Below are 16,548 nucleotides of genomic sequence, written 5' to 3'. Positions count from 1 at the left end.
GGTACAGGGCCAGTCCCGGGATGACGGTGCCGGTACAGGGCAGTCCCGGGATGACGGTGCCGGTACCCTGTCCCCGTCCCGGGGCTCGGAGTGGAGCCAGGAATGGGTCCCGGGAGGCCGGTGCGGTACCGGGGGCAGTGCAATGCGGCCGGTGCCAGTACCGGAGAGAGCCCGGCAGTGCCGAGTCCCGGTCCTGGTCTCGGGACCGTACCGGGGATGGGTACAGAGGGTCGCGATCGGTACCGGGGCTCGAGCAGCGTCAGAGGTGGATCCGGGGGTCGGTGCCGATGTCGGGGGTGGGTCCTGAGATGCCGCTGCCGACACCAGGGTCAGTCCGGGGATGCCGGTGACGGTACCGAGCCCTGGTCCGGGTCCCGGAGCGGTCCCGGGGAGGGGCGCCAGGGTCGGTCGCGGTAGCGGGGAGGGGTCCCGGCTCTCGGGGCACTGCAGGGGGCGGTGCCGGAGCTCTGGGGCGGTGCCAGGGGTTGGTCCGGGGGTCTCGGGGCGGTGCCGGGGGTGGTCCCGGTGCCGGGGCGGTGCCGCTCCGGGGGTGGGCGCTGGGCGGCCGTGCCCGGCGGCTCCGGCAGGTGGAGCCCGGTCCCCGCGGCGGGCGGGCGGACGGGCCGGGCGGGCCGGGCATGGCGGGGTAACGGCGCGGAGCCACCATGCGGCCCCGCCGCCTCCTGCCGCCGCTGCCGCCGCTGCCGGTGCTGCTGCTGCTGGCGGCCGCGGGCGAGCGGCGGGCGCGGGGCGCGGCGGAGCCGGGAGCGCACGGTGAGAGCGGCCTTTGTGTGCGGGGCGGGGGGCGCCGCCGGCAACACCCCCGCGTTCTCCCCGCGCCCGCATCCCCCCGGCATCCCTCGGCCCCCACCCCCTGCCCCGCACCACCCCAGCCCCACCGACGCCCCCGCTCCTCCCCGGCCGCCCGAGCCCCGCGCCCGCATCCCCCCGGCATCCTTTGAATCCTGTCGCCCCCCCGCGCACCGCCCCCCGATGGATCCCGGCACCGGCCCCCCCATCCCCGCATCACCCCCGCCCCGACATCCCCCCGGCGTCCCTTGGCTTCCTCACCCCCTCGGCAGCCCCGGCCCCGCCCGCCCCCCGCCCCGAGTCCCCATCCCGACACCCCCATCCCCTCCCGGCCCCCCCGGCTCCGACACCCCCATCCCTGCCCCCCCCCCCGCGCCCGCGCCCCCCGTCCATCCCCTTGTCCATCCGCCGTCCACCCCCCGGCTCTGTCTGTCCGGCCGCACCCCCCGTCTGTCCGTCTGTCCGTCTGTCCGTCCCCGGGCGGTGGTGGGTGGGGGGCCTGGCAGTGCCGGGGGGGGGTCACGGACAGAGCCTGGGGGGACGAGAGGGGGGGGTGGTGCCAGACCTTGCGGTGCAGGATGAGGGGGGGGGTCCCGGGCAGGACCAGGGGGTCGCGATGGTGGGTGGGCGTCACAAACCAGGGGGTGAAGGAACTTGGGTGGGGATCGCGGACAGAGCTGGGGGGTGCAGGAGGGTGGATGGGGGTCCTGAGCAGACCCTGAGGGTCTCTGATGGTGGGTGGAGGTCCCAGGTCAGGGGGTGCAGGGGGTCCCGAGCAGCAGCCGGGGGTGCAGGATGGTGGGGGCTGCATCCGGCAGGCAGGGTGGGCCTCGGGGTCCCCGCGGTTCCCTGTGACCCCTCCTGCACCCCAAACCCTCCCGGCAGAGCCCCTGTGCCGGGGTGAGGCGTGCCCGGGGGTGGCAGGGGGGCTGTGGCCGAGGGGGGGCCCTGACCCGTCCTGTCTATGCTGGCTCAGCTCCCCGCTGGCGTCACCCCTGCCCATCCCCGTCCCCGCGGGGTGACAGACGCGACAGGGCTCCTCAGTGCCACCCCAGGGCCTGGCACCCCCGCCCTGCTCACGGGACACTGGGCTCAGACTGGGGGGCACTGGGGAGCCAGCGAGGGGCCGGTGCACCTCGGGGTGGCCGCACCACCTCTGGGGACACTTTGGTGGTGGGGGGGACAGAGAGTGGGGACGGGGCCATGCCTGTGCCTGTGTCCCCGCGCTGGGGGTGGCACCATGGCCCCCTGTGATGCCAGCTGACCCCGGCAGCTGCGGGCGGCCGGCGTGTGGACATTCCTGCCCGCGGGTGCCGGCTGTCCCCGCCATGCAGGGGACACCCCCAGCCCCTCCATTCCCGAACCCCCCCCCGCCCCTGTGCATCCCCGGAGCAGCTGCCGCGAATCTCCCCCCCTCGCCCATTGCCACAGCTGGGCCGCATCTGGGCCGGGGCGGGTCGGGGGGGGGTGCCCGGTGGAGCGGGGGGTTCCGGGGCTGCGGGGGGCCCGGCGGCAGCCCTGGGGCGCGGGATGAAGGGATGAAGGAGGTCGTTGCCTGGGTGACGGCGCCGGAGCCGGGACCGCTGCCAAGGGCTGCCGGATCATGCGCGGGATGGCGCTGGCTCGGGGGGGCCGGGGGCACACGGGGGTTTAGGGTCCCCCCTCCCTCCAGCCGGGCCCTGCAGCGGGGACTGGCCGGGGGATCCCTCCCCCTGCTGCTGTGGGGCCTGCTGGGTTCGAGACGCCCTGGCCTTGGGACAGGAGTGAGAGGCACCTGGGGGTGGCCTTTGGTGGGGGGTGAGAGTGACGTGACTGGGTGCACCCAGCGGGGTGGGCTCGGCATTGGGGGGCACAGGGTGGGCGCAGCAATGATGCTCACACCCCTCAGGATGGTGCCTGCTGCCTCCTGGGGAGCACCTGTGACCTGCCAGGGTGGCGCCTGTGACCCACCTGGGTGGTGGCTGTGACCTGCTGGGCATGCTGGGCGCTGGGATGGGTCCCACCACCCGCTAGCATGGTGGCCATGACCCACCAGGATGGTGCCCATGGCTTTCTGGGATGGCACCTGTGACCTGTCAGGGTGGGTCCCACCATCCTGCCTGGATGGTGACTAATCCACTGGGACAGGTCCCACCACCTGCTAGGGTGGTGACCATGGCACCCCTGGGATGGTGGCCATGACCCCCTGGGATGGGCATGGTGGCCATGACCCAGCAGGACAGGTCCCACCACCTGTTGGTGTGGTGCCCATCATCCATCAGGATGGTGCCCATGACCCCCTGGTTTGGTGGCTGTGCCCCCTGGGATGGTGGCTGTGAACCACTGGGATGGTGGCCATGACCTCCTGGGATGGTGCCCATGACCATCTGGTGCCCATGACTCCCTGGGATGGTGCCCATGGCCCCCTGGGACGGTGGCCAAGCAGGACAGGATGGTGTCTGTGACCCCTGGTTTGTGTGCCACCCTGCTGGGATGATAGGCATGACCCTCTGGGATGGTGGGATGGTGCCTATGACTCCCTGGGATGATGCCTGTGACCCTCTGGGATGGTGGTCGTGACCCTCTGGGATGGTGCCTGTGACCCTCTGGGATGGTGGCCATGCCCCCTGGGACAGTATCTGTGACCCCTGGTTTGTGTCCCACCCTGCTGGGATGGTGGCCGTGCCTGCTGGGTTAGTGGCTGTCCCCGCCACCCTGTCCCCTGTCCCTGTCCCCTGTGCCCACGCCGTGTCCCCTGTGCCGTGTCCCCAGAGGTGCTGCTGCGGGTGCAGGTGCTGGAGAGCGGCTCGCTGGCCCCGCTGCCGCAGGCGGCCCTGGATGTGTTCGGCGGCCGCAGCGCTCTGGCCGCGGGCAGCACGGACCAGGCGGGCTCGGCGGTGCTGCCCGTGCCCTACCGCCTGGGCTCCTGGCTGCTCGTCACCGCCGCCCGCCGCGGATATGTCACCGCCTCTGTGCCCTGGCGCGTCACCAAACTGCCACGTGAGTCACCGACCCCAGAGCCTCCCTGGGCAGCTCTGCCGGGGGGTCCCCAATCCCCTACTGGGGTCACTGAGACTGTCCGGGGGGCACAATCCCTTCCTGAGGGGATTTAGCCATGATGGGGGATCCCCAATCCCTTCCTGAGGGGATTTAGCCATGATGGGGGATCCCCAGTCCCTTCCTAAGGGGATTCAAGCCATGATGGGGGATCCCCAATCCCTTCCTGAGGGGATTTAGCCATGATGGGGGATCCCCAATCCCTTCCTGAGGGGATTTAGCCATGATGGGGGATCCTCAATACCTTCCTAAGGGGATTTGAGCTGCGATGGGGGATCCCCAATCCCTTCCTGAGGGTTCTGGGTCTGATTTGAGGTCCCAAATTCCCAACTCGGGGGCTCTGAGCCCTGGTGTGGGGTGCTTAGTCCCTTACTGGGACCTCAGTCCCTTCTTTACAGGGGACCCCTAATAGGTTTCAGTGTAGGGATCCCTTATAGAAGGCTGTTTGGGAGGGTTCTGGTCCCGTTGGGAGGGGACAACCATGTCCTGGTGGCCCCCAAGTCCACCCATCCCATCCCATCCCATCCCATCCCATCCCATCCCATCCCATCCCATTATCCCATTATCCCATTATCCCATCCCATCCCAGGGGAAGTTGGGGTGCCCCCTGGGATGCACTCCAGCCCTTTTCCCCAGGGCAGGGGGGAGTGGGGGGTGGCATCAGGGGTCACCCTGGGGGGGTGGCACACATGGGAGCACCCAGCTGGGGAGGTGGGAATGGGGGTACAGGGATTGGGGATGGGGAATGGGGGGTACTGGGATGAAGAAATACAGGGACAGGGATGGAGGGTGCATGGATGGGGTTGTGGAGGGGGTGCCCCCAGCCTGCCCCCCCCGTTCCTCCTGTCCCTGTCCCCAAATGCACCTCACCCCTTGCTGGGTCCCCCTTCCCCACCCCCTCCTCAGACCCCATCTCCCCCCTCTCCCCATCAGTCCCCCCAGCCCTGGGAGGAATGTGTGGGTATTTTGGGGGTCCAGGTCTGGGTATTTTGGGGGTCCAGGTGTGGGTATTTTTGGGCTGCAGGTGTGGGGTTTTTGGGCTCCAGATGTGGGTATTTTTGGGGTCCCGATGTGAGTATTTTGGGGTCTGGGTGTGGGTGTTTTTGGGGTCCGGGTGTGGGTATTTTGGGGTCCAGGTGTGGATATTTTCGGGTCCAGGTGTCGGTATTTTTGGGGTCCATGTGTGGGTATTTTTGGGGTCCTGGTGTATTTTGGTGGTCTGGGTGTGGGTATTTTGGGGTCCAGCTGGGGGTATTTTTAGGGTCCAGGTGTGGGTTTTTGGGTGTCCAGGTGTGGGTATTTTTGGGGTACAGGTGTATTTTGGGGTCCCCCACCGCCCTCTCTTCCCCTTGCAGTCTATGCCTCCATCAGCCTCTACCTGCTCCCGGAGCGCCCGGCCACACTCATCCTCTACGAGGACCTGGTCCAGATCCTCCTGGGATCCCCAGGTGAGACACGGGGGTGGCTTTGGGTGACACCACCGGCCGAACCGCCCTGGCGGTGGCCCTGGGTGACACCGCCATCCCCCCGGGTGCCGCCACCCGCCGTGTCCCCGCAGGTGGCCGCGGGCAGCCGTGGGCGCAGTTCCCCCGGCGGGCAGCCCGCCTGCCCCGCAGCTCCACCTACAGCCAGCTGGCCGCGTCCCTGACCGCCGCCTCCGGGCCCGGCCCGGCCCGCGCCTTCCCCGCCTTCCTCGGGGCCGAGCAGGACGGCAGCGGTACGGGGGACACCGGGGATTAGGGGTGGGGGGCGCACCCTGTGTGCCCCCCTTAGGGATGTCCCGTCCTTGTCCCCCCAGGCAATGGCACGTGGCTGGAGCTGGCGCCGGTGGCGGCTGTCAGCGTCCACCTGTTCACCGGCAACGGGACCGAGGTGCCGCTGGCCGGCCCCGTCCATCTGTCCGTCCCTCTGGGCCCCGACGCCGCGGCCGTGGTGGCCACCAGTGTGCCAGCCTGGAGGTTTGACCCCAAGAGTGGTGAGTGGTGGCTGGGGGTGGCAGAGGGGACACAGCTCATGTTCGAGGTGGCAGAGGGGGACACAGCTTTGGCTGGGGGTGGCAGAGGGGACACAGCTCTGGCTGGGGGTGGCAGAGGGGACACAGCTCTGGCTGGGGGGTCGGGGGGTGATGAGGTGAGGGGTCTGATCCCGCTGTGTCCCCGCAGGGCTGTGGGTGCGGAACGGGACGGGGCTGATCCGGAAGGAAGGCCGGCAGCTGTACTGGACCTTTGTCTCCTCCCAGCTGGGATACTGGGCAGCAGCTCTGCCCTCCCCCAGCACGGGTAAGGTGACACCTGTGAGTGCCCTTCCAGCCTGTGTCCCCTGGCTCTGGGGACAGGCTGGCTGGGGAGGGGGTGGCAGCACCTTGGGGGGCTCCCCTCTGACCCCCCTGTCCCAGGGCTGCTCCTGGTGGGGTCGGGGCTCCCCCCAGTCCATTGTCCCCAGGGCTGTCTGGGCCGGGGGGGCTCTGCTGGGGGTTCCCTTTGTCCCTCTGTGCCAGGGCAGCCCCCCAGGGTGCCCTCAGGGGGGGCTCCCCCTCTGACCCTGCTGTCCCCAGGGCTGGTGGCGATGGCAGCGGGTGTGACAGACATCACCACCTACCACACCATCTTCCTCCTCACCATCCTGGGTGCCCTGGCCCTGCTCGTCCTCATCCTCCTCTGCCTCCTCATCTACTACTGCAGGTCAGTGTCCTGCCCGTGGGGTGGGAACAGAGCCTGGCATTCCATGTGGGAAGGGGGGCAGCACCCACCTGTAACCCCGGGGTGCCCCATAGCTGGGAGGGGACCATTTCTTGGCACCCTAAAACTGGTTATGGGGAGGGGGCAGCATCCTCCTGGTACCCCTGGGTGCCCTATATCTGCCTTTGGGAAGGGGGGCACCACCCCAAGGCACCCCCAAATGCTCTAGACCCGACTGTGGGGAAGGGGCACAACCCTCCTGGCACCCTTGAGTGCCCTGTAACCATTCTGGGGGAGTCACCACCCCAAATGCCCTATAGTTGGCTATGGGGAGGAGGCATCAGCCTGTGGCACCTCTGGGTGCTCTTTAGCTGGATTTGGGAGCCAGACATCGATCTCCAGAACCACTGGGTGTGATATGGCTGACTTGGGAGGGGGGACACCACTCCTCAGCACCCCTGGGTGCCCTATAACTGGATTTGGGGGATGACGCACCCCTCCCCAGCCCCCCTGGGTGCCCTATAGCCCCCTCCTCTAGCTCCTTCCAGCGGGCGAGGGAGGGGGAGCAGGGGGACCCACGACGCCCCGTGTCCCCGCAGGCGGCGCTGCCTGAAGCCGCGGGCTCAGCACCGCAAGCTGCCGCTGCCGGGCCCGCTGGACGCGGCGCGCCGGGACCAGGCCACCTCGGTGTCCCAGCTGGACCTCCTGTGCGGGGGCAGCCACCTGGAGACCGCCTCCTCGGGGGGCGACACCGACCTGCCCACGCCCAGCCTGCCCCCCTCCACCCGCGAAGCTGACCCCCCCCCCGCCGGACTTCTTCCAGCCGCCGCCCCGCCCGCTCCGCGCCGGCCTCAGGCCCCCGGCGGCCACGCTGGGCCCGCGCCGCCGCCAGCCCGCCGCCCATGAGGACTACGGCGCTCTGGTGAAGCCTTCGGCCTGCGGGCCGCCCGCTGGTGGACGGGCTGCAGCCGCCCGACGAGCACCCCCCGGGCAGCGCCGCCGGCCCGCGGCCGCCCTCGCCCTCGTTCTCCCGTTACGGGCCGCAGCCCGCCGAGCACCCGCTGCCCGAGCCGCCCCGCGGCCGCCTCGCTGGCCCCCGGGCCGCTGCTGCTCTGCGGGCCCCTGGAGCGCGGCGGGGGCCCCGAGGATGTTTACCGGGGGTGATGCCCACCCTGCTCATCCCCGCCCGTTACATGCGCCTGGCGCCCGGCGAGCCCGAGGGTCCCCGAAGCGGCACGGGGCCCGGTTCGGGCGGCGGGCGCGGCGCGCCCCGCCGCCCCCCTCCTCCGGGCAGCCCTTCGAGGAAGGGGAAAACTGGGCCGGGGCTCGTGCCCCCCAACCGGTGAGCGGCTCGGTGGCCATCCCGGTGCTGCTGGACGGGTCGGCGGTGGCCCAGCTCAACGGGGAGCTGCAGGCGCTGGCCGGGCAGCAGCTCCTGGAACTGGCGGGGCCGCCACCGCCCAGAGCCTGGTTCGTGTCCCTGGACGGGCGCTCCTCGCAGGTTCGGCACTCCTACATCGACCTGCAGGGCAGCGAGAGGGGCCCGGGTCCCGCGCCCCCTCCCCGCCTCCCCCGGGCCGCCGGAGGCGGGGAGGAGGACGGGGGGCCCCGGCCCCCGCTGCCCGCAGCCTCCCCCGAGGACAGCTCGCTCGCCCCCTTGCTGGAAGCGGGCAGCGGGGGGCGGCGAGGCGGGGGCAGCGGGCGCAGCAGCGCCAGCGAAGCCCCCCGAGACTCCCTGACCAGCCCCGAGGAGGAGGCGCTGACCGAGGCGGGCGACGGGGGCGACGAGGGGGGCGACCGCAAGAGCCCCTGGCAGAAGCGGGAGGAGCGGCCTCTGATGGTTTTCAATGTCAAGTGAGTGTGGGGAGGGCGAGCCCCTGGTCCAGGCTGGGGGAAAAGTCCCAGGGGGTGCTGAGATTCTGGGGACACCGCTGCTGTCACCCGTCTCAGCCCATCACTGTCCTACCCAGCCATTGTCTCCTCCCACCACCATCGTCCTCTGTCATCGCTGTGCCGTCCCACTGCCATCTCATCCCAGCACCTTCCCATCCGTCATCCCGCCCCTCAGTCCCATCCCACCACAATCCCACACAGCCATCATCTCCTCCCACTGCTGTCATCCTCATCCCACCCTACCACCCTGTCCTGTCTGTCACTGTCCCATTCTATCCTGCCATGCCATCCCACCACCTTCCCCACCATCCTGCCTTGTCACTGTCCTCTCCCACCACTGTCCCACGCCCACCCCCATCCTCTCCTGCCACCGTGGTGTCCCACCACTGTCCCAGCCCACCACAATCCCATCCCACCACCACGGTCCCTTTCTGCCAGGGGAGGGAACATGAGAGACCACACCCAGGCCACCCGTGTCCCCATCTGCTTGGGACCCCCACCCTGCGCCACCAGGCTCTGCCACATGGGATCCTGCTGCCCCTGTTCCCTCCTTGTCCCACTCCAACATCACCATCCCTGTTCTTTTGGGGCTGGGAACTGCATGCTCTGTATTCCCGAATCCTGAGCCACGTCCCCTTTTGTGTCCCTGCAGGACAGGGGGGGCTGGCACTGCCCCCCGAGCCAGCGGTGCCTCCAAGCTGCCATAGGAGCCAGGGGGCCCCTGTCCCCCCACCCTCATCCCCCTTTGGATTTTAACTTGTGTTTCTAAACGTTTTCTACGTGGTGAGGATGAAGAGGGGTCATTGGGGCCAGGCTGGCACAGAGGGGGGCCATGGGGACCCCCCCGGGTGCCAGGCTGGGCAGGGAGCTGCTGCCTGCACCTGCCTGCACGTCCTGCCTGCTCCTTAGAGGCATTAATATATTAAACACACAAAATCCCCCCTGCCTCCGCCTCCTGCCTCAGTTTCCCCCTCGCCAGGAGCCGTGGGTGGAGTTTCTCCTAGAAACCGTTTATTGGGGTGGTGGCACCTGGGGTGGGTGGTGGTGGTAGTGGTGGTGTCCCCAGTGCCATCAGAGCAGGTCCCAGCGCTGGGGGCTGCACCCCCAGCCCCCCCCGGTGCAGCGGGACCCCGCGGGGCAGCAGTGGCGGCCGTCGGAGCAGCAGGAGCCCTGCAGAGAGAGACGGAGTGAGGAGGGGGTGATGCCACCCCCACCCCCCCCGGTGTCCCCCCACTCACCTGGGCGAAGGGGCAGCACCCCCAGGAGCCTCCCCGGGCCTGGCAGCACCGCTGGCCCCCGTGGCAGGAGCCAGTGGCCCCGCAGGGCACGAGGCCACCCGGGCGGGTGCCAGCGGCTCGCAGAGGGACAGGGGGTGCCCGGCGGGGGACAGAGGGGGCCGGGCGGGGGGCAGAGGGGGTTGGCAGCAGCGGGGTGGGCGCCAGCAGCTTCTCACAGCTCTCGGTGGCCACGTTGCAGGTGTAGCCCCGGGGACAGCAGTGCTTGTGGTCCCCGCAGCAAACGGCCTGGGGGGGACACAGGATGGGGTCAGTGGGGTGACAGTGGGGGACACGGGTGTCTGGGGGACACAGGGGTCCGGGTCCAGGGACAGAGGTACGTCAGGTGTCCCCAGCAGAAAGCCAGGGACTGTGCCAAACCCTGTCCCCAAGGTGCCCACAGAGCCTCCATGGAGGGTACCAGTGACAAACGTGGGAGTGTCCCATGTCCCTGTCCCTCCCAGCCCTGCTTGTCCCCACAGTCACGCTCTGTCCCAACCCCTTCCATTCCACTCCCAAATCCTCACTCCCCAGGACAACACCCCACCCCTGGGGTACCCCCACCCCCAGGGACTCCCCCACACCTGCTCGAGGGGGCAGCACCCCCAGGTGCCCAGGCTCAGCCGGCAGCACGTGCTCCCATCAGGACAGCTCGTGGTTTCATCACATTTGACATTCCCCGATGTCACCTGTCCCCCGTGGGGCAGCGCCGGGGTCTTGCGCACCCAGGGCCGGCGGGTGCCCCCCCCCTGCAGGCAGGTGCCCCCCTCGGGGTCACAGGTGTAGCCCTGGGGGCAGCAGTGCACGAGGTCGGGGCAGCAGACGGCCTGGGGGGGCAAAGAGCAGGGGCTGAGCACAGGGGACCCCCAGCAGCACAAGTGGGGACCTCCAGGGGACAAGCGCCCTCCTGCCTGCTCCTGCCCTCCCCTGTTCTGTGTCCCCCTGGACTCAGCCTGGCCCCATCCCCACTGTGAGGGGGGCAGATATGGGGACCCCCTCGTGACCCTTCTGCCCCTCTGTGGGACACACAAATGTCCCTGAGCACCCCAGTGGCCTTGTGTGCCTCTGCCACTGGAGTCCCAAACTGGGCCCAGTTAGCAGAGGGGGTCTGACTGGGGCTGGGGGCCAGCAAAGGGGCCCTGTGTCCCATGGGGACATGAGGGCTCTGGAGCCCACCTTGTCCTTCTTGGAGGACAAGGGACACCTGCCCTCCCCTGCCCAGGGGAGAGGGGACATCTGCCCTCATCCTTCAAGCAATAAAGGGGGACATCTGGCCTTGACCCCCTGGGGAAAAGGGAACATTGGCCTTTGTCCCCTCGGGGCACAGGAGACCCCCAGCGCATGGGGCTGCTGTGGGGACAGGGGGTCGCTGTGTCCTGTGAACGTTCTCATGTCCCCAGGCAGGTGCTCCACTCAGGGTCCCTTGAGCCATGTCCCCCCCTCCAAGGACACCCCAGGACCCCCTGGAATCTCTGCTCAGGACCCCCCTGTCCTGGGTGCACCTCCAGGACCCCCACCCCACCCAGCCACGGACCTCCATGGGCAGAGCCCCCCACACCTGGCTGAAGGGGCAGCACCCCCAGGTGCCCAGGCTCATCCGGCAGCACGTGGTCCCGTCAGGACAGCTTGTGGTTTCATCACAAATGACGTTCCCCGATGTCACCTGTCCCCCCCGGGGCAGCGCTGGGGTCTTGCGCACCCAGGGCCGGCGGGTGCCCCCCCGCTGCAGGCAGCTGCCCCCCTCGGGGTCACAGGTGTAGCCCTGGGGGCAGCAGTGCACGTGGTCGGGGCAGCAGACGGCCTGGGGGGGCAAAGAGGGGGGGCTGAGCACAGGGGACCCCCCTCAGGGACTGCCAGCCCCACAGGACGGGGGACAAATGCGTCCCCTCCTGCCCATTCCTGCCATCCCCATTCCCCACCCCAGCAGTGAGGAGGGGAGGACGTGGGGACCCCCTCATCACTCCTGACCTCCCCCCTCAGCGGGTCTCAGGAAGGTCCCTGAGCATCCTGGTGGCTTGGAGGACAAGGGACACCTGCCCTCACCCTGCCCAGGGGACAGGAGACATCTGCCTTCGTCCTTCAAGCAACAAAGGGGGACATCTGGCCTTGGCCCCCCTGGGAAAAGGGAACATGGAAAAGGGCATCCCCTTGAGGAGGGGGGGATATGGGGACCCCCTCATCAGTCCTGATATCCCCCCTCAGTGGGACTCAGGAAGGTCCCTGAGCATTCTAGTGGCTTCCAGGATGTCCCTTCACCACCTCATGCCACTGGAGCCCCAAACTGGTCCCAGTCAGTACAGGGGCTTTGACTGGGGGATGTCAAAGTGACTCAGTGTCACCCTTCCCCATGGGACATCAGGGAATGGGAGCCCTCCTGGGGGACAGGGGACATCTCCCAGTCCTGGAGGGACACAGGGGAACCCATCCTTGCCCCTCCCAAGGCGACAGGGGACATCAAACCTCGTCCTGGGCAAGTTCAAGGAACCCCCACCCTTGTCCTTGTCAGTGGGAAAGGACATGTGCCCTCATCCCACCCGGGGGGACAGAGGACATCTGTGTGTCCTGGGGGCACAGGGGACCCCTGTACCTTCTCGAGGGGGCAGCACCCCCAGGCCCCAGAGCTGAGCCTGCAGCACGTGTTCCCATCGGGACAGCTCGTCCTCTCGTCACACTTGATGTCACCGGCTGGGAACAGGGGACGGTCACGGCTGGTGTCCCCTCCCCGGGACAGGACAGGGAGTAGTTGCTCCCTGGGGGGGTTCTTACCTGTGGGCAGCGCTGGCAGGGGGGCAGAGGCCCCCAGGGAGGTGCAGGTGGAGTGGATCAGGTCACAGGTGGTGCCCTGGGGACAGCAGTGCTGCCCGTCACTGCAGCACACAGCCTGGGGGGAGACACGGTGTGACAAGGACCCTGGGGAGGGGGACAGGGGGACAGAGCATAGGGGACATGGCGTGGAGGTGCCCTTGGGACAGCAGTGCTGCCCAGCACTGCAGGACACGGCCTGGGGGGAGGGATATGGGGGGACAGGGACCCTGGGGACATGGACAGGGTGTGCTCAGCATGGGCGGCAGTGCAGGGTGCCTGGTATGGGGACATGGCACAGGCTGGGGTGCCCAGGATGCCCAGCAAGGCATGTCTGGTGTGGGATGATTGGCATCACTGTGGGGTGCTTGGAATTGGGGTATCCAGAATGGGGAGCCTGCATGGGACGGGGTGAGTGGTGTGTGTTGGGGTGTGGGGTGCTGGATTGGAGTGCCCAGTGAGGGGTGCCTGGCATGGGGTGCTTGGTTTGGGGTGTTCAGTGGGGGTGGCAGGTTTGGGGTGCTGGGCACAGGTTTGGCACAGCTGCCCCTGCCGGGGTACCCAGGGCTATGCCAGCACTCACGTTCTGCAGGGGACAGCAGCCGTACTGCCCTGGGGACAGCTGGCAGCAGGTGGCCCCGTCGGGACACGCCGAGCGGCCATCGGGACACAGCACCTGGCGCAGCGCCACTGAGGGGACGGACACACGGTGTCACCGCGGTGTCACCGCGTCCCCTCGGAGCGCACGGCACAGCGAGGGCACCCCCAGGGCACACCCCTTACCTGGGGCAGGGGGGTGGCGCTTCCAGGCGGGGAAAGCTGTGCCCAGGGGGACATCGGTGTCACCGGCAGGGGACACACAGCGCCCGCGGCTCAGGTCACAGACGGTGGCGTGGGGACAGCAGTGCACCTTGTCAGCACAGCACGAGGCCTGTGGGTGCCAGCCGTGCTCGTCACAGCGATGGCCGTGCCAGGTCCCCCCCTCAGTGTCCCCGTGTCCCCACAGCCCGTACCTGGGGCATGGGGCAGCACCCCCAGGCACCGCTGCTTGTCACACAGCACGTGGCATCGTCGGGACACTCGGACTGGCCATCAGGACAGGGCACAGCACGGGGGGCTGCGGAGACAGGTGACACCCCCCTGTCCATCCTGTCCCCACCCTGCCCCCCAGCCACCCCCCGTGTCCCCATACCCAGGTCTGTGACACAGGACTCCCCGTCAGCACTGCAGTGGGACCCTCGGGGACAGCAGCGGTGGCCCCCAGCACAGGGGACACTCTGGGGAGAGAGAAGGGGGAGGGAGGGCAGGGGGGTCAGCGAGTGCTCCCCAAACGGCAGGGACAGGGGGGAAACTGAGGCACAAGAGGGGGCTCACCTCTGGCAGCTGGCAGCTGGCGGGGCACGATGAGCTGTCCTGGCATCCCACAGCACTGCGGGCAGGCAGGGCCTGGGGGGCCCAGGGGGGTTACATCCCCTGCTGAGGCCCCCCCGACCCCCCCAAACCCCTCACACTCACCGGGGTGACGGGGCAGGGTCCCCCATGGGGACAGGGCAGCTGGGCCCCCGCGCCGGCCAGGGCCACCCACAGCAGCAGGAGGGTCCTCATGGCTCTGGGGGCACCTGCGGGACCCCCCCGAACCCCGGCCTCAGTTTCCCCTTTCACTGAGCGGGTGGGCAGTTCTGCCTCCCAAATCTCACTTCTTCTTTCAGCCATACGTTGGGAAAGCCCCAGCCCCATCCCCCTTCAGCCAGTCCCCACCTGGGCGTGCTGGGGGGCACCTCAGGGTGCTGGGGGCACCCACAGACAGCGGGGGGCCCTGCGGTGTGTGGCACCCCAACCATGCCCCGATAACATCTCCCTGCGGTGCCAGACGGGCACCCCCGCCCCCATCCCACAATCACTGTCACTGTCACTTCCCTTTCCCCGCTGGGGACACCTCCTGCCTCGCCCAGGGCGGCCACGGGGCTTGTGTCCCATGGGGGGCTCGGGGGGACACTGGTGTCACTGCACCCCCACCCCTGTGACCCCCCCGGGCAGGGCTGGGTGACCCCCGACATCCCCCAGCAGCAGAGCCAGTGCCCCCACTGCTCCCAGTGTCCCCAGGGCTCCCAGTATCCCCAGTGCTTTCAGTGCCCCCAGTGCTCCCAGTGCCCCCACTGCTCCCAGTGTCCCCAGGGCTCCCAGTATCCCCAGTGCTTTCAGTGCCCCCAGTGCCCCCACTGCTCCCAGTGCCCCCACTGCTCCCAGTGTCCCCAGGGCTCCCAGTATCCCCAGTGCTTTCAGTGCCCCCAGTGCTCCCAGTGCCCCCACTGCTCCCAGTGTCCCCAGGGCTCCCAGTATCCCCAGTGTTCCCGGTGCTCCCAGTACCCCCAGTGCCCCCAGTGCTCTCAGTGTTCTCCCATTACCCTCAGTGTTCGCAGTGCTCTCACTGCTCCCAGTGTTCCCAGCACCTCTACTGCTCCCAGTGCTTTCAGTGTTCCCAGTACTCCCAGTGCTCGCAGCACGCCTTCCATTAGGGACTCCCAGTACCCCCAGTGCCCCCAGTGCTCGCAGCTCGCCTCCCATTGGGGACTCTCAGTACTCCCAGAGTTCTCCCATGACTCCCGGGACCTCCCGAGCACTCCCAGTGCTGCGCCATGACTCTCAGCGGCTCCCAGTTCCTGCCGTAACTCCCAGTTCCTCTCCCAGAGCTCCCAGCACCTCCCAGTCTCCAAATGACTCCCAGTGGCCCCCGTGACTCCCAGCTCCTCCCGTGTCTCCCAGTGGCCCCCGTGACTGCCAGTTCCTCCGGTGACTCCCAGTTCCTCCTGGCAGCTCCCAGCGCTCCCAGTACCTCCCTGTCTGCCGTGCCCGTGTCTCCCAGCGCTCCCAGTACCCACCAGCGCTCCCAGTTCCCTCTCCCGGTCCCGGCCGCAAGCCCCCCGCCCAGCGCTGGCCGCAAGCCCCGCCCCCTACCGCCCATTGGCCGCCCGCCGCGCCCGCCGCGCTGCCATTGGTCATCCAGGGGTGAGGGGGAGGGCACAGCGGCCGACTCACCCATGTCACGTGACGGGCGATCACGTGGTCGCACCCTCCCGCCCCACTCCCCCCGGGGCTGAAGGCGGCGAGAGCGGGGGGGGGGTCGGGGCAGAGGGAGCCCTCAGACCGCCCTGCCTGAGGGGGAGCACAACGGACCGGCCTGCCTGAGGGGGAACACAACAGACCGCCCTGCCCGGGGCACAGGGAGCCCTCAGACCGCCCTGCCTGAGGGGGAGCACAACAGACCGCCCTGCCCGGGGCACAGGGAGCCCTCAGACCGCCCTGCCTGAGGGGGAGCACAACGGACCGCCCTGCCTGGGGCACAGGGAGCCCTCAGACCGCCCTGCCCGAGGGATGACCCCTCAGACCGCCCTGCCCGGGGCACGGGGAGTCCTCAGACCGCCCTGACTGAGGGGGAACACAACAGACCGCCCTGCCTGGGGCACAGACCGCCCTGCCCGGGGCACAGGGAGCCCTCAGACCGCCCTGCCCGGGGCACAGGGAGCCCTGCCCGGGGCACGGCGAATCCTCAGACCGCCCGGCTCGGGGTAGAGGGAGCCCACAGACCGCCCTGCCCAGGGGGGACAAAACAGACCACCCTGCCCTGGGTACAGGGAGCCCTGCTCGGGGCACAGACCCCACAGACCTGCTCGGGGCAGAGGGACCCCTCAGACTGCCCTGCCTGGGGCACAGGGAGCCCTCAGATCGTCCTGCCCGGGGCACAGACCGCCCTGCCCAGGTCATACACCCCATTTGTTGGGGGCACAGACCCCTCTGTCTGCAGCCTTTAGCCCCGCTGTGCAGCCCCGGGCCCCCTCCCCCAGGCACAGACACCTCATCAAGGACACAGACCGCCACCAAGGACACAGACAACCCTCATCAGGGGCACAGAGCCCCTCATCAGGGCACAGACCCCAACAGGGGCACAGATCCTCCTGCCCCGGTCTCAGGGTTTCACCCCTTGGAGCCCTCCAGGCCTCGTTCCCAGAGCAGGCAGTACCCCAGACCCCCAAATCCTACCCAAACCCTGCAAACTT

At 69.0% G+C, this 16,548-nt stretch overlaps 2 protein-coding genes across 3 annotated transcripts; one reads left to right on the top strand and one right to left on the bottom strand.

The window, feature by feature from the left end:
* Positions 1-3,434: 3,434 nt before the first annotated feature.
* Positions 3,435-9,362, top strand: FAM171A2 (family with sequence similarity 171 member A2; the record flags this gene model as incomplete). The annotated part of the gene is given in 11 exon segments (XM_030966000.1): positions 3,435-3,789; positions 5,202-5,294; positions 5,405-5,563; positions 5,645-5,821; positions 6,009-6,125; positions 6,401-6,527; positions 7,124-7,422; positions 7,453-7,680; positions 7,683-7,826; positions 7,829-8,378; positions 9,070-9,362. Coding segments are annotated over 11 exon segments (2,304 nt in total), but the record flags the coding sequence as incomplete, so codon positions are not given.
* Positions 9,363-9,406: 44 nt separating this feature from the next.
* Positions 9,407-15,423, bottom strand: GRN (granulin precursor). Of its 2 annotated transcripts, none has more exons than XM_030966447.1 (13): positions 15,373-15,423; positions 14,009-14,112; positions 13,868-13,939; positions 13,686-13,770; positions 13,507-13,610; positions 13,277-13,424; positions 13,077-13,183; positions 12,458-12,572; positions 12,279-12,376; positions 11,250-11,492; positions 10,276-10,518; positions 9,656-9,940; positions 9,407-9,587 (listed from the first exon to the last, which is right to left on the bottom strand). In XM_030966447.1, exons 2-13 carry the CDS (start codon positions 14,096-14,098, stop codon positions 9,489-9,491), a joined length of 1,689 nt encoding a protein of 562 aa, XP_030822307.1. In that variant the 5' UTR covers positions 14,099-14,112; positions 15,373-15,423; the 3' UTR covers positions 9,407-9,488. The 2 variants fall into 2 exon arrangements, with proteins under 2 accessions (XP_030822307.1, XP_030822308.1); XM_030966448.1 differs by lacking the exon at positions 15,373-15,423 and adding an exon at positions 15,327-15,367.
* Between the last annotated feature and the right edge of the window lie 1,125 nt (positions 15,424-16,548).

Source organism: Camarhynchus parvulus, chromosome 27 (genome assembly GCF_901933205.1).
Source record: "Camarhynchus parvulus chromosome 27, STF_HiC, whole genome shotgun sequence".
NCBI classification, from domain to species: Eukaryota; Metazoa; Chordata; class Aves; order Passeriformes; family Thraupidae; genus Camarhynchus; species Camarhynchus parvulus.
This window is presented reverse-complemented; position numbering and strand designations above follow the sequence as displayed.

Bases quoted from the DNA above. Each gene is read 5' to 3' on its own strand.
- GRN (XM_030966447.1), bottom strand. From the start codon at position 14,098: ATGAGGACCCTCCTGCTGCTGTGGGTGGCCCTGGCCGGCGCGGGGGCC. The intron at 13,184-13,276 runs GTAAGGGGTGTG...CCGTCCCCTCAG, and splicing joins GCGCCACCCCCCTGCCCCAG to TGGCGCTGCGCCAGGTGCTG. The intron at 9,588-9,655 runs GTGAGTGGGGGG...CTCTCTCTGCAG, and splicing joins GGTGCTGCCCCTTCGCCCAG to GGCTCCTGCTGCTCCGACGG.